This window comes from Vitis riparia, chromosome 6, assembly GCF_004353265.1.
Source record: "Vitis riparia cultivar Riparia Gloire de Montpellier isolate 1030 chromosome 6, EGFV_Vit.rip_1.0, whole genome shotgun sequence".
Classification (NCBI taxonomy): domain Eukaryota; kingdom Viridiplantae; phylum Streptophyta; class Magnoliopsida; order Vitales; family Vitaceae; genus Vitis; species Vitis riparia.
The window spans coordinates 16456445-16469298 of record NC_048436.1 but is presented as its reverse complement, the minus strand read 5'-3'; the positions used below and the strand labels follow the sequence as shown (position 1 = coordinate 16469298).

The following is a 12854-nucleotide window of genomic DNA, read 5'->3' as shown; positions in this document are numbered from 1 at the left end:
AAGAAACCACCCCACATGCAGCACACCTCTCCGAACTGCAACAATGGCTGAAGAAGTGAAGCTGTTTGGCATGTGGGCAAGCCCTTTTAGCGGCAGAATTGAAGTGGCCCTAAAGCAAAAAGGGGTTCAGTATGAATACATAGAAGAGGACTTGTCCAACAAGAGTCCTTCGCTTCTCAAGCATAACCCAATCCATAAGCAAATCCCTGTGCTTTTGCATAATGGAAAGCCAGTTGCAGAGTCACTTATCATCATAGAATACATCGATGAGACCTGGAAGCACAACCCCATCTTGCCTACAGACCCTTATGAGAAGGCCATGGCTCGGTTCTGGGCTAAGTTCGTAGATGAGAAAGTAAAAATTAGAACTAATTTGTTTTGATTTAGAATAAGTGATAGTTTAATGGTTAGTGAACAAAGTTTATGTGGGTCGCTGTTTGCAGCTCCTGCCAGCATTATGGAAGGCTTTGGTGGGCGAGGAAAAGGAGCGAGAGACGGCCATTGAAGAAGCTCATCAGCAGCTGAAAACCCTGGAGAATGAGCTCGAAGAGAAGAGATTCTTTGGAGGGGGCGGTCTGGGATTTGTAGACGTAGCAGCAAATATTCTAGTTTGGCTGGGAGTTAGCCAAGAAGCTCTGGGAATGAACATCATAGGTGAAGAGAAATTTCCCATTCTGCATGCATGGACTCAGAGGCTCTTTGATGATGCTGTCTTCAAGCAGTGTGTGCCACCAAGAGAGAAACATGTTGCCTATTCTCGAGTTCATTTTGAATCCTTAACTGCTCATAAATGAAGGGTTGATAGCATGATACCAATCTTTGTTGTCATATACTTCACTACTATGTATTCTGTAGTCATAAGAGAGTGTGATCCATGCAGAGTTGGATGGAGTTAGAACCGGTTTCGTAGCGATTCTAAGAAGCGCTTTTAATATTTCTAATACTTGAAAATTTTTATTATTCAAGTATTAAAAATACTAAAAACGTTTTTCTAGAACCACTCCCAAAAGCACACTTAGTCCAGTTTCTTTGAATAAATACTGATATGGTATGTCATTATATTTGTTGAGAAATAAAAGTCTTTATAGTGTTTTTTTTATATGTTTGTTGGGAGAGTATACTAAATGATAAGTTCAGAAAAATCTGTCCATGAATCTACTATTGTTGCCGTAGTATTAAGAAGAAGAAGAAGCATGCCAAGATTCCAAGGTATTACAGCATTCCCTTTTCTTTCTGGGCTTTCTTTCTATAATTATCACTAACAAAGGGATATGATGATTTATTAACAAATTCAATTATTGAGTGATCTATAGAGCTGCATAGACTTTGTTCTGTTTCTTTGAATAAAAGCTTATGTGGTATATCACTAAATTTGTGCATTAATTTCATTATTGATTAAAAAAAAAACAAAAATTTTCATCACTGCCTATGATTTATCCAATATCAGATGCCAAAAGATATCTCTAATACCATGCCTTTTCTTCCAAATAAGAGAACTTCAATGCTCTTTTACCAACAGCCATGACTGATTCTGGTTTCAAGCTAGAGTGTAAATTCGAATCCCGGGTATGATAAAAGTCAAAACAGAGATACCTTATAGAACACATAAGAACCTGAGAGAGAGGTGCATGTTGATGGTGTCATGAAGCACATCATTGATTGTTACCTAGCCATTTATTCATTTTAGTAGTTAACTGAATGACGATGAATTGGTTGACTAAAGGATTATAATATGGGACAGTTACTGACTTTAGGATGGTTAAATTCAAGCAAGTTTGAATGGTATTATTTGATTTTACATCTTTTCCCCATTAAAGAAGAAAGGCGTGTTCACCTACCTCTAGATTAGATTAATACAGAATTGGTTATCAAGAAACCTCTGTGGAATTTCCTTCTTCTGACCAAAAAAAACTGTGAATGTCCTATAAAATGAGCCAAATCCATAGACAAGATGCATATTTCCAAGTGGTAGAACTGTAATGGCACAAGAAGTGAAACTCTTTGGCATGTGGGCAAGTCTCTTTTCTCGAAGAATAAAACTAGCTCTGAAACTGAAGGGGGTTCAATTTGAATTCATAGAGGAAGACCTGCAAAATAAAATTCCTTTGCTCCTCAAGTATAACCCCATCCATAAGAAGGTTCCAGTCCTTCTACACAATTGGAAGGCCTATTGCAGAGTCACTTGTTATTCTTGAATACATAGATGAGACTAGGACAGATAACCCCATCTTACCTCGATATCCTTACGACAGAGCCATGGTGCAGTTCTGGGCTAAGTTCATCGATGAGAAGGTACATGATGAGTACAGTTCATTTTCGCTTTCATATTCATTAAGCTAAAATCAAACTTGCCTTCCCAATTTTATGCAGCCGTTATGGGTGGCATGGGATGCTTTTAGCAGCAAAGAGGAGGATCGGGACAAGGCTATTGAAGAAGCTTGAAGCAGCTGAAAGCACTAGAAAACGAGCTCAAGGAGAAGGAATTCTTCGGAGGGGGACACTGTTGGATATCTGGACATTGCTGCAATCATGGTGGCTTCTTGGTTTGGGGTTATGCAAGAAGTAACGAAGGTAGAATTGCTCACTGAAGAGAATTTCCCTATCCTATGTCAATGGGTTGGGAAGTTTGTTGATTGTCCCGTAGTCAAGGAATGCTTGCATCCTAAAGAGAAAATGGAGGAGTTCACTAAAGTCTACCTCAAAGACTTCATTGCTTCAAATATGAATTAACTAGATTTTGAGCCTAAACTCTTTATGTCCTATGATCTTGTATTTTGATTTTATATCTAGTGATTAGTCTCTCTCTATATTTAGCTTTCAATAAGGAGTTTGTGACATCATAAAACTACAAAATCTGTTTATTGATATTGGTACATAGGGACTTGAAGATTTGCAGAAACTTATGCAATCAATACAAAGAACAAAGGGCAAATGAATTAATACTTAGAACACACAATAAGCAATACTAAAAAGAACACTAGTACATACCACCACTGTCTTTGAAGATGATCTCAACAGAGGATTTCTGGGGAGAATCCATGAACCCACCTCGGTTTGTGTAAGATAAGATTCAGGAAATGAAATCAGAAGCCATGGCTGCTCGGATCCTTAACGATGGTCACAGGGCAAGTTGCATGGACCATCACATAGTTGGTCACACTCCCCAGAAATGTCCTGTTTTGAATCAACCAATACATTAAAAACTATACTGTAAATGATTTAAATGCTCAATGTTAATTTCTCCCTTCTTCTTCCTCCTTTTCACCTAAGTTTTCAAGCAAAAGAGGAAGAGAGAAATATACCTTTGGATGGTGCCAAGGCCTCTGCTCCCCATGACCAAGGAATCAAGCTTCAACTCTGCAACTGCATCACAAAGCTTGTCTCTTGCATCACCCCAGTAAATCTTTGCTATAATCTTCACCTGTATTGATTTCTGAGTCAATACTCACAGATGACAAACAGACATATAAACAACAAATTAAACAGAGAGGAAGAGACCTTTTTCTGGCTAGAAGCAGTGGCAAGCATACCCAAGAACTCAGGATCAAGGTTGATCTCATACTTCTGGGCCACATCCAGATCCCGAAACTCCTCTAATGGAATCAAAGCTACAACCCCAGATGATCATCAACAAGGAAATCAAAGAAGATGGAAGTGAAAAAAAAATCATGCATGATGAGCGACTCTGATGAGAATGAAAAGCTTTACATACGTGAACCAGTGGCCGACCAGAGCAGGTTGCGAGACTCGTCTCCTTGGGAAGGCTTGACGTGGATGAAGAAGAGTGTGTCCCCCTTGTCTAGTAGATTATCTATGGCCCATTTCAGAGCTATGTTGCTGCCCTGAGAGAAATCCACTGCCACCCCTATCTTCCTATCTTTTGCCATACTCTTTTCCTCTCTTCAGCTAAATGAAGTATAGAAAAAGAGACTAAACTTCAGTTTCTGATAATGGATTCTGATCGGTTTTTAAGGTAAAACCCAGAAGTCAATGGCTATTTTGCTTTGCTTTGCTGTGTCACATGTCACATTGATGAACCGTGATCCTCATCAACACGCATGAAAAGGAAGTGCAACAACGCTTACTCTTCTCTGCTCTCTTCTTTTTCTTCGCATTTGGATTGGTAGTTGAGTGTTACAGTTTATTGTGGGTGATCTCTTCATACTGCTTTTCTAAAATAGATCAAAGAAATCTTTTCACATGATTTAGTTGAGAATGAAAGTATTTTGAAAACTAGTTGAAAGATGTAAAAATGAAGAATGAAGACTGGGAGGTGGACCATGAGGCATGTGGTGGAATGGGGCTCACAGGGCCTAACCCAACCACCAGTCTTCTGAACTACTCACCCAAAAGCAAGTTGGAGAATCTGTGGGCGTTTACTATGAAATCACCCCAACTCTCCATTTATCTGCCTTAATTTATTCCGAGTCTTTATGAAAATAAAACATTATTAGGAGTTCAAAAATCCCTACATAACACAAGCCATTCTCCTTTTCATTCACAAGCCCCCCTCCCTCTAAGCCTCAAATACTAAAGATGTGGTCAAGTGATCCTGAAACCCAAGTGGCAAATGCAATTTTGAGTAAAACTGTCCTGACCCAGATGCAGATGACTCCAAGCCAAATTTAGTCTTCTTCAAACATGTTGACCAGCAGCTCAGCAAAGGCTTGTCCCACAACCACAAAATGGTAATGAGTCATCAGGAACCCTTGTGAGAACCCTGAACTAATAAATAATAACACTTTGACTATAACTATTTGTAGTTATATGAGGACTGGAATAACTTTATAGCTATGCAAATGGCTTTGTTGATTATAAAAATGGAGTTCATGCAAGTCTCATATAGCTGGACAAACGTCAACTCCAAGTCCACCCACAAAAAACCTCAGCCCTGTACACTCCCCCACAAACTTCAGATTGTGTTTTCACACTGTGCCCAACTTTTTCTGACCACCTTCTTTTCTTTCTTAAAGCAATGTGTTCCCTTGTTTGACATTCGCCCTCTAGAGAGAAAAGAGTATCTGACTCAGTAATTATCGTATCTTCTCCACCCAGCAACGGCAGCCTCAGTATTGTATTATCAGAACAACCCACCTAAGTTCTGTGGCTATGGCTGTTGACTTGCATGGAAGGGAGTCTTTGCTTCCATCTCAGTTTTTCACTGAAGATGATTTTATCTCTGAGAAGAAGCATATCAACAAGGGGGGCAGTTCCGGGGCTTGCTTTGCCTGGGATGTTCCTAACAGGGTTGCTTCATGTGGGTCTAGTTTGATCGAGATGGAGAGCGACGAGGATGATTGCATTGCTAAGTTGACTCGCCGATTGGCTCAGTCTCAGTACCTTCTTGAAGAAGATGACCCAGACGTTGGCTCCGAGAACCCTAAGGTGGTGTCGTCTGATTCTATATGTGCTCTTCTTGATTCATGTGAAGTTCTGATTTTTGTTGTGTTTGCAGTTATGGGGTTTCACCGGTTGGCCTCAGTCGACTCTCTGGTCTCCCTTGGGCCCGAATCTTGGAACCCAAAGAGGAACACCGGTGTGTCCGGCAACGGCCATAAGCGGAAAAGGGGGCACTTGGGATTTGTTTTACGACGCTGCCGGAATCAACGACGATGGACCCAGATATCACCATTCTCAAAAACTTCCGGCCACATCCCTAAAGTCCAGTTTAATCAATCCCGTGAAGAACCCCAACGCTGGATTCTACAGTAACCAAGATCTCTCTGATGATCACCTCCGAGCTTTTCAAGTAAGAACCCATGTGAAGAACCCTAAAGTTGTCTACAGATTTCCAGTCTTCCGTTTTAATCTTTGGTTTGGTATGTTTCTGTAGTTTTATCAGCTGAAGCAGCAACAGCTTATGAAGCAAAACAGAGACTCGGTTCTGTGGGAAAGAAGAGGATGGGCAACTCAGAGACAGCAGAGCAAGGAGAGGGCTTGTAGTGGGTTTGGGAACACACCAACATGGGCTGCTCTGCCACAGCAACCTACCCACAAAGCAGCGGGTTCAGGTCTGAGGGCCATTTTCCTTCGTGGGTCTGATTCCAGAAGTGGGTCTTGTGGCACCGGTGTTTTCTTGCCTCGTGGAACCGGCAACCCTTCAGATTCACGCAAGAAACAGGGTACCATTTTCGCCCATTTGGGTCGTTTAAGCCTTTTCTTAACCTGCTTATTGTCTTCTCTCTCTGTCTGATCCGTTACTATTCATTTAAAAAATGCACTTCCACTGCATTAAATATCCACAACTTGCTTTGAATTTTGATTCTTTTCATGGCATGGTTTGATTTCAAAGATTCTGATTAATCTTCTGGTTTCTATTTTTTTTTTATTTCTTGGATATAACCTGACAATGTGAACCGGAATCGTTCTTTTGGGACCACTTGCCGGGTCTTTTCACAGATTTTCTTCTTGCATCTTTGCCGTTTGCTTTCCCATGTTCTCATTTTTCCTTTTTCTAATGGGCACTTGGGAGTTGTTTCTAATTGCTGTGTCCTGTGGTTTAATCAGAATGCTCCACTGCCCTTATACCAGCCAGAGTAGCCCAGGCCCTGAAACTCAACCTTGATGAAATGGGTGTTGTATCACCATCACTGGGTGGCCGTTTGTCTCTGCAACATGGTACTATACAAACTTCCCTTTGATAATTGATCTTTTTTTTTTTTCAATAAACATCTTGTTGATAATCACTGTAGATGCGGCACCAGGGCGAAGGAACAGCCTGTATCCACCGCAGAAGCAGCACTGGCCGGCGCCTCCTGCAATGAAGCACCAAGAGATGGATGTTCCTCGGGGATGGACTCACTGACACTTGATGAAGCCCCTCTAATCTTATGATGAAAGGCTCAAGTCACATAGAAAAAAGGAAAAGGAAAAAAATGATAGACAATGATCAAAAGCAAAATATTGCTGAGATTTTTCTTCTTTGGTTTTTCAGGATTTCAGGGGTGAGAATTTGGAAAAAGGAAAGGAATAAAAGTTGTCTGGGAGGGAAAAATAGAGAGTCTATAAGGGTTATCATTAGGAATGATGTTGATTTAGGTACGATTAGTGGTTGGTGGGGGGAGGGGATCGGCCTTTTGGAAAAGCGCTTGTAATAATGTTAGAGATGTTAACAAAAGAGAGTTGCCCTGCTTACATCTCTTTGTTTCCTCTCTTCTACCAGTACCATTTTAGCTTTCAATAATCTCCCCTTATTTTTTGTTTGGTCAAGAAAATGTTTGTTGTGAAACTAAAAATTGTTCCTTGAAATTTGCCCCTTTGTTTATGCAGGAGTATGTGTATTGTGTATTGCCCTTGGAATATAATCATCAAAATGTGACGTGAAATATCACAGTATGGTGCATACTTCTTTTATAAGATGAGCATATTTGTATGATAAAGGATATGGAAATTGCAAGGAAGTTAGATGGCGAGAATAGCGGTGGAATCAGCCGTTTCGGGGGTGAGGAGTGAGGACTGTGGGATTAGGTGTGGGCCAAGTCCGTGACTTGTTGGGTTGGCATCAATCCCAGCTGCAATTTTCCTTTGGCTTTTTCTTTGGTCCTCGTCGCCCTTTTCTTACTCCATAGACCACGCTGTGGAGAGTGGACTTTGAGAGACGTGGACTCAGATTCTTTTCCCACGATAGTAGAATACATCTCCTCCCACTCGCTCAATGCATAGTCTTTCTTCCCTTTTGTTTTTGTGTGTGTGGTTTTGATTTTCTCATTCCTTTTTCTAAATCTAAGTCAGTCAAGCATTAGGATTATATACAGTAGGATGACAATGACGAGGCTTTTTTTTTTTTTTTTTAAGGATGGACGAGTTGCCCAAAACTTCAATCCAAATCATCCCATATGTTTTTGAGTTTTGATATTTCTACCCCAAACCCGACCCTAATCTGTTCAAATTTTGTCTAGGTCAACCTGAGCTCTAGATTGGATGGCTTGGGCCTACTCAGATTGCAATCCTAATGAAAATTTCGAAAAAAAAAAACAAGATATAGTAATATCATTTCAAATGAAACTTTTTTTTTTAAATTAAAACTATAGTTGTTTAAACTTAATATTAAGTTAAATTATGTTTAAGCTTTAAATCATTAAATTAATTTATCAAAATTAATTTTATTTTAATTTATAATATTAAGTTATTTTATTAGATATAATTAATACATTTAATAATTTAAATTAAGTTATTAAATTAATAAATTGATTTATCAAACACTTTTAACTGTATGTGATAATGCTTCGAAGAAGAAAAAATGCTACGAGGGTGCCTCCTTATAGGAATTTGCTTGTGGTTCTAATATGATGACGTATCGGTAGAATTATAATTTGAATGGGTTGAGCCTATCCAATTTGACCTTTGGATGGGTTGTAATCATTTTTAATATTTAATTAAAGTTTGAGTCAAGTCTTTTTAATTCTGATTTTTTTCATAAAAAAAATATTATAGATGAATTTTAAATTATACAATTTAATTAATTTAATTAATAAAAATCTAACTCGATTAATATAAATTTAATTGAAGCTAAAAAATAACTAATCCAAATTCAATTCATTTAAATTTTTGTCTTAATATTCATTTGCCCTTGCGAAATTCGAAAGGCAAAAAATGTGGAACCCAAAGGGAATTGAGTGGCGACTTAAAAAAGAGAAGAAATGAATGAAAAACGGGGTCCCACGTTTCTGAGTTCTTCGAAAGCCAGCAAAGTGCATGCATGACTTCGTTTGATGAAGATGGGATGAGTGTCCTCTGCCATGCCTTCTTGTAATGGTCAAGACAAATATGAACACGAAGGGTCCAAGTTCTGGATGTGCCTTCTGGGTGAAGGCAAAACTATCAGGCACATGTCCCCTATCATTCTCATTTTCTACTCCTCTTACTGAATTTTTGGTCCAAGAAAATGAGGGAAATGGTCAGATGACCACTGTGTTTTGGGTAGTTGGGTCTGGGCCTTTCTTAGAAACTCACTCACATGTGGGATCAAGACCATCAATTCACTGTTTTAGGCTTGTTGGGAACTTTTGAGTCCTAACTCCTAACTTCAAAAGAAGCAGAATGTGGAAATAGAGGGAATAAAAATATTTATTTATTTTTTGAAAAGCTAGGTTTTATGTTTCAAAGTTATATTTTTAAAATTATCCATTCATTGAAAAGTGTGAAATATATGTTGCATTTGAAGCATTTGAAGCATTTAATGTACTTTTGTACGAATCCATTTTTAAGAATTTAGCATTATATTTGATTCTTGAAAAATATCTATAAAATATGATGTTTTACGTTTGATTTGATAGTGAAAAATATAAAAAAAATAAAATATAATTAAAGTTTATAAAAAATTATATATTTTTAAATTATTTAATTTTTATATAATAAAAAAAATAGTTTTCAAAAAACATATAAAAATAATTTATTGAGTTTAAATTTATTTTTTATTTTCTTTTATTTTTCTTTTTTTATACTTTTCTTTTCTTTTTTTTTCATATTTTATGAGAATCAAACATTTCATAAGTATTTTTTTTTATAAAATAAAAAAATATTTATTTAAATAATTGTATGGAAAGAGTTTAATATCTCATTGAGTAAATCATTTTTATATTTAATAAAAATTTATAATATTTGTATTATCATTTAGAATTCCCTGGACTCAACTTGCACCTAAAGTCAACAAAAGAAAATTATTCCCCATGACAACTCTATTGATTTGGCTTTTAATGACTTGAACTCATCAGAGAAGACTTTGAAAATGGCCTTAGTCTTTGCTCCTTAAATCTATGAAGCTGCCTGCCAATCGTCCATTGCTTGATCTAGAAAATGGTAATGGACTTTTATGTTCCTAAATCATGAAACTGAAGGGATGATGGGCGTGTGAAATGGGCACTATGGATGGGTGTTAGAATCTTATTGTTTAATACTACTAGAAACTAGAAAATCACAAGTAAATTAAAATTAAAATACAAAAAGAAAAATATCTTTATTGATGGACATATATCTTAGAATAAAAAAAAGTCTTATTCAACCTGATCTACGATCAACATTGTTTATATTAAGTTTTAAAACTTGTTGATAATGATAGTCTATTTTTAAAGTATCACAAACTACTCTAATAGAGTATTTCAATTACGAACAAAAACACAACTATTTAAAAATATTTCTAAAAATTCAATTGACTTTGAATTTGGTTTTTCCATTTTCTTATCCACTTCCTTCAATCAAGGAATGATTGGGCTTCAATTTGGAATATATATTTGTATATTCACAAAGAAGTTGGAAAAAAAAATAGTCTCTTTCATATCACGGATCTTTATATCTAATATGATTAAAATAAAACTACTTTTTTAATTGTGGGTTCATGTAATTGATGGTTGTTACATACTGGGTGGACTTATAATTTCGGAATATAGATATAATTAAAATACTTTAACTATTTAAAAGAACAATGAAATGTAATAAAAATGCAAGATGGGTAATAAAAAATATTATATAAAAATAATTTATTGACTTAAATTCTATTAAATTGTAAAACTTGAATTTTTGTTGGGGATCAAGCCAACGGAGATCGAGCTCCTTGATAAGTTCACAGGAATCGAGTTACCCCATTAATTTGCAAGGTTGAAGGGGTATCGTCCTTAGAGATTTTTTATTTATTTTATTTTATGTGTTGATTGATGAATTTGTTTTTATTATATATTTAACTCTTTTATATTTAGTTGTTGTCATAATTAAGAGAATTTTTCAAAAGTTTCAGCATTGTTTCCTATTGATTAATGGATTATTTAGTGTTGGTGTACTCTATAAACATATGGATCGCATTGACTCTCAAACCACATTAAAAATCTTATTTTTTATTTTTTATTTTGTGTGTGATTTGATTAACAAAATCAAATATTCTTTTGAATCTATTTTTTATTCTCGTATTTTCCTTTATTTTTTGCTAAACCAAATATAACATTAAAAGAAACAAAAATATACTACATGATTTAAAAAGAGCTTAAATTATAAAAATAATAATTATGTTTAGTCACAACTCAACTACCAAATTCTTCTAGTGGTTTAAGTTTTTTATTTAGAGAGAGAGAGAGAGAGAGAGAGAGAGAGAGAGAGAGAGAGAGAGAGAGAGAGAGAGAGAGAGAGAGAGAGAGAGAGAGAGAGAGAGAGAGAGAGAGAGAGAGAGAGAGAGAGAGAGAGAGAGAAGTGGAAGAAACTTCCGCCATAAATTAAAAGAGATTTTATGAAAGCATTTGTTTGTTTGGATTTTTTTTTTCATTGTAAAATAAAAAAAATTGAGTTAAAAAAATGTTTAGATAATATATTGAAAATCAAATATTATCTTAGAAATATCCTATGATTTATTATAATTTTTATATTAATAATTAATTTATTTTAGTAAAATAATAATAAATCTATATTAAAATAATTTATTACACCATTTTAAAATAAAAAATAGAAAATGATAATTAAAAAGAAAAGGAAAAAACGTTAATCAAAGAAAATAAAAAATTATCAAATAAAATATGAGAAACAAAGATTGAATATTCTCCAATACAGTTACTCCATGAATGGAATTCTCCTCAGCAATGCTTCGGAGGGAGATCAGAGGTCTTATGATACGACGCCGTTTCACTGCCCTCGAAACACACCGCCATAGCCACAAGAAACACACCGCCATCGATAGACATCAAAGCCAGAATCACCATATACGCCAGGCCCATGCGGAGAACGTGGACCAGCCCTGGGGTAATGTGGGTCGACGACCTAGGTTTGATCAGCCGGCTATGGGAGAGCCACTCCACGATGAAGGTATAGACCCCCATTTGGGGGATCTTAGTTTTTAATATAGCATTAGAAGAGCCGGGCAGCACCGGAGGTAAGTGGGGGGCCCCCTTTTCCCTATACCCGGGAAATCAGCTGCATGGGCATGCCACAGGCCATGCTGGTGGATAAAAGGCACCATACTTGCTGATGCATGAACAGGAGGAGGCAGGTAGTGGCTTGTTGTGGAAGATAGAAACAGGAGGAGATAAAAGGAGGTTTTTGGCTTCAAGCGAGAGATCGAGAGAGAGGAGGGGGAGCTTTTTCTTTAGGCGGGACATCCAGAGCAGAGAGAGGGAGAAAATAGCTGAGTTTTTTTTTTGTTTTCTAGGGAGAGAATAGTGAGCGGCATCCGAAGACACCGAGTTGAGAGGAGGTTTTCAGGTGCGGTTATTACGGTTTTTCCGTATGTTTTCATTTTTAATATCTCTTATATCTCATTGTCCGTGAATTTATGTTCTGTTTCATTTTGATATCTCTCATATCCCATTCTCTGTGATTTTATGCTCTGCTTGTTAGGTTGATATACTTTGAGGTTTTATTAGTTTGATATTTGAAGAACTGGTTTTTTTTTTTAATATCCTAGCCTAGCAAACTCTTGCCAAATGTGCAAGGTATTCCCCACATGCATGCATGCATGACTATTTTAAACCTTCAAATCTTACCACCCTCTCAAGAATCTATGTAAACCTGTCACCATGCCATTAAACCCATTGCCCTCCATCATCTCCATAAAACCTTTCTCAACACCTCTTTCTTTAATCTGAGAGCCACTGTTCAAAACACTTCCAAAACCCTTGAAATTCAATTCCATTTTCGTTGTCCCCGTGTACATGAAACTCATCCATTTGCCACTCTTTGCCTCCATGCCCATATCACTATGCTTCAAAATGCCCACATACCCACCATTACCCTCATTTCACCACCTCCAAATGTTCATTCTCTACCGTGCATGCATGAAGCCCCATGTACGAGGCCACTTCCCTCCCTTCCATTTTTAACCTTCATACCCATCCTACCTTCTCTTTTAATACCCATTTCTAGCATCATGCATGACCACC

At 36.8% G+C, this 12854-nt stretch overlaps 3 protein-coding genes and 1 pseudogene across 4 annotated transcripts; 3 read left to right on the top strand and 1 right to left on the bottom strand.

The window, feature by feature from the left end:
• Positions 1 to 43: 43 nt before the first annotated feature.
• Positions 44 to 1068, top strand: LOC117915687 (glutathione S-transferase U7-like). The gene is made up of 2 exons (XM_034831317.1): positions 44 to 355; positions 444 to 1068. The coding sequence occupies exons 1-2, from the start codon at positions 44 to 46 to the stop codon at positions 792 to 794; spliced, it is 663 nt and encodes a 220-aa protein (XP_034687208.1). The 3' UTR covers positions 795 to 1068.
• Positions 1069 to 1979: 911 nt separating this feature from the next.
• LOC117915684 lies at positions 1980 to 2757 on the top strand (annotated as a pseudogene).
• A 71-nt stretch (positions 2758 to 2828) lies between these two features.
• LOC117915689 (universal stress protein PHOS32-like) lies at positions 2829 to 4150 on the bottom strand. The gene is made up of 4 exons (XM_034831321.1): positions 3713 to 4150; positions 3499 to 3608; positions 3303 to 3421; positions 2829 to 3174 (listed from the first exon to the last, which is right to left on the bottom strand). The coding sequence occupies exons 1-4, from the start codon at positions 3885 to 3887 to the stop codon at positions 3084 to 3086; spliced, it is 495 nt and encodes a 164-aa protein (XP_034687212.1). The 5' UTR covers positions 3888 to 4150; the 3' UTR covers positions 2829 to 3083.
• A 686-nt stretch (positions 4151 to 4836) lies between these two features.
• Positions 4837 to 7287, top strand: LOC117917131. 2 transcript variants are annotated; one of them, XM_034833360.1, is made up of 5 exons: positions 4837 to 5385; positions 5456 to 5749; positions 5834 to 6122; positions 6508 to 6618; positions 6705 to 7287. In XM_034833360.1, the coding sequence occupies exons 1-5, from the start codon at positions 5110 to 5112 to the stop codon at positions 6803 to 6805; spliced, it is 1071 nt and encodes a 356-aa protein (XP_034689251.1). In that variant the 5' UTR covers positions 4837 to 5109; the 3' UTR covers positions 6806 to 7287. The 2 variants fall into 2 exon arrangements, with proteins under 2 accessions (XP_034689251.1, XP_034689250.1); XM_034833359.1 differs by having other exon boundaries at positions 4839 to 5385; positions 6693 to 7287.
• Positions 7288 to 12854: the final 5567 nt, after the last annotated feature.

What these genes read in the sequence shown, in the direction of transcription:
- LOC117915687 (XM_034831317.1), top strand. Translation starts at nt 44, where the DNA reads ATGGCTGAAGAAGTGAAGCTGTTTGGCATGTGGGCAAGCCCTTTTAGC. An exon ending in CTAAGTTCGTAGATGAGAAA is followed by an intron (nt 356 to 443) that starts GTAAAAATTAGA and finishes CGCTGTTTGCAG; the next exon opens with CTCCTGCCAGCATTATGGAA.
- LOC117915689 (XM_034831321.1), bottom strand. Translation starts at nt 3,887, where the DNA reads ATGGCAAAAGATAGGAAGATAGGGGTGGCAGTGGATTTCTCTCAGGGC. An exon ending in CTGGTCGGCCACTGGTTCAC is followed by an intron (nt 3,609 to 3,712) that starts GTATGTAAAGCT and finishes CTGGGGTTGTAG; the next exon opens with CTTTGATTCCATTAGAGGAG. An exon ending in CTGCTTCTAGCCAGAAAAAG is followed by an intron (nt 3,422 to 3,498) that starts GTCTCTTCCTCT and finishes AAATCAATACAG; the next exon opens with GTGAAGATTATAGCAAAGAT.
- LOC117917131 (XM_034833359.1), top strand. Translation starts at nt 5,110, where the DNA reads ATGGCTGTTGACTTGCATGGAAGGGAGTCTTTGCTTCCATCTCAGTTT. An exon ending in ATCACCTCCGAGCTTTTCAA is followed by an intron (nt 5,750 to 5,833) that starts GTAAGAACCCAT and finishes ATGTTTCTGTAG; the next exon opens with TTTTATCAGCTGAAGCAGCA. An exon ending in AGATTCACGCAAGAAACAGG is followed by an intron (nt 6,123 to 6,507) that starts GTACCATTTTCG and finishes TGGTTTAATCAG; the next exon opens with AATGCTCCACTGCCCTTATA.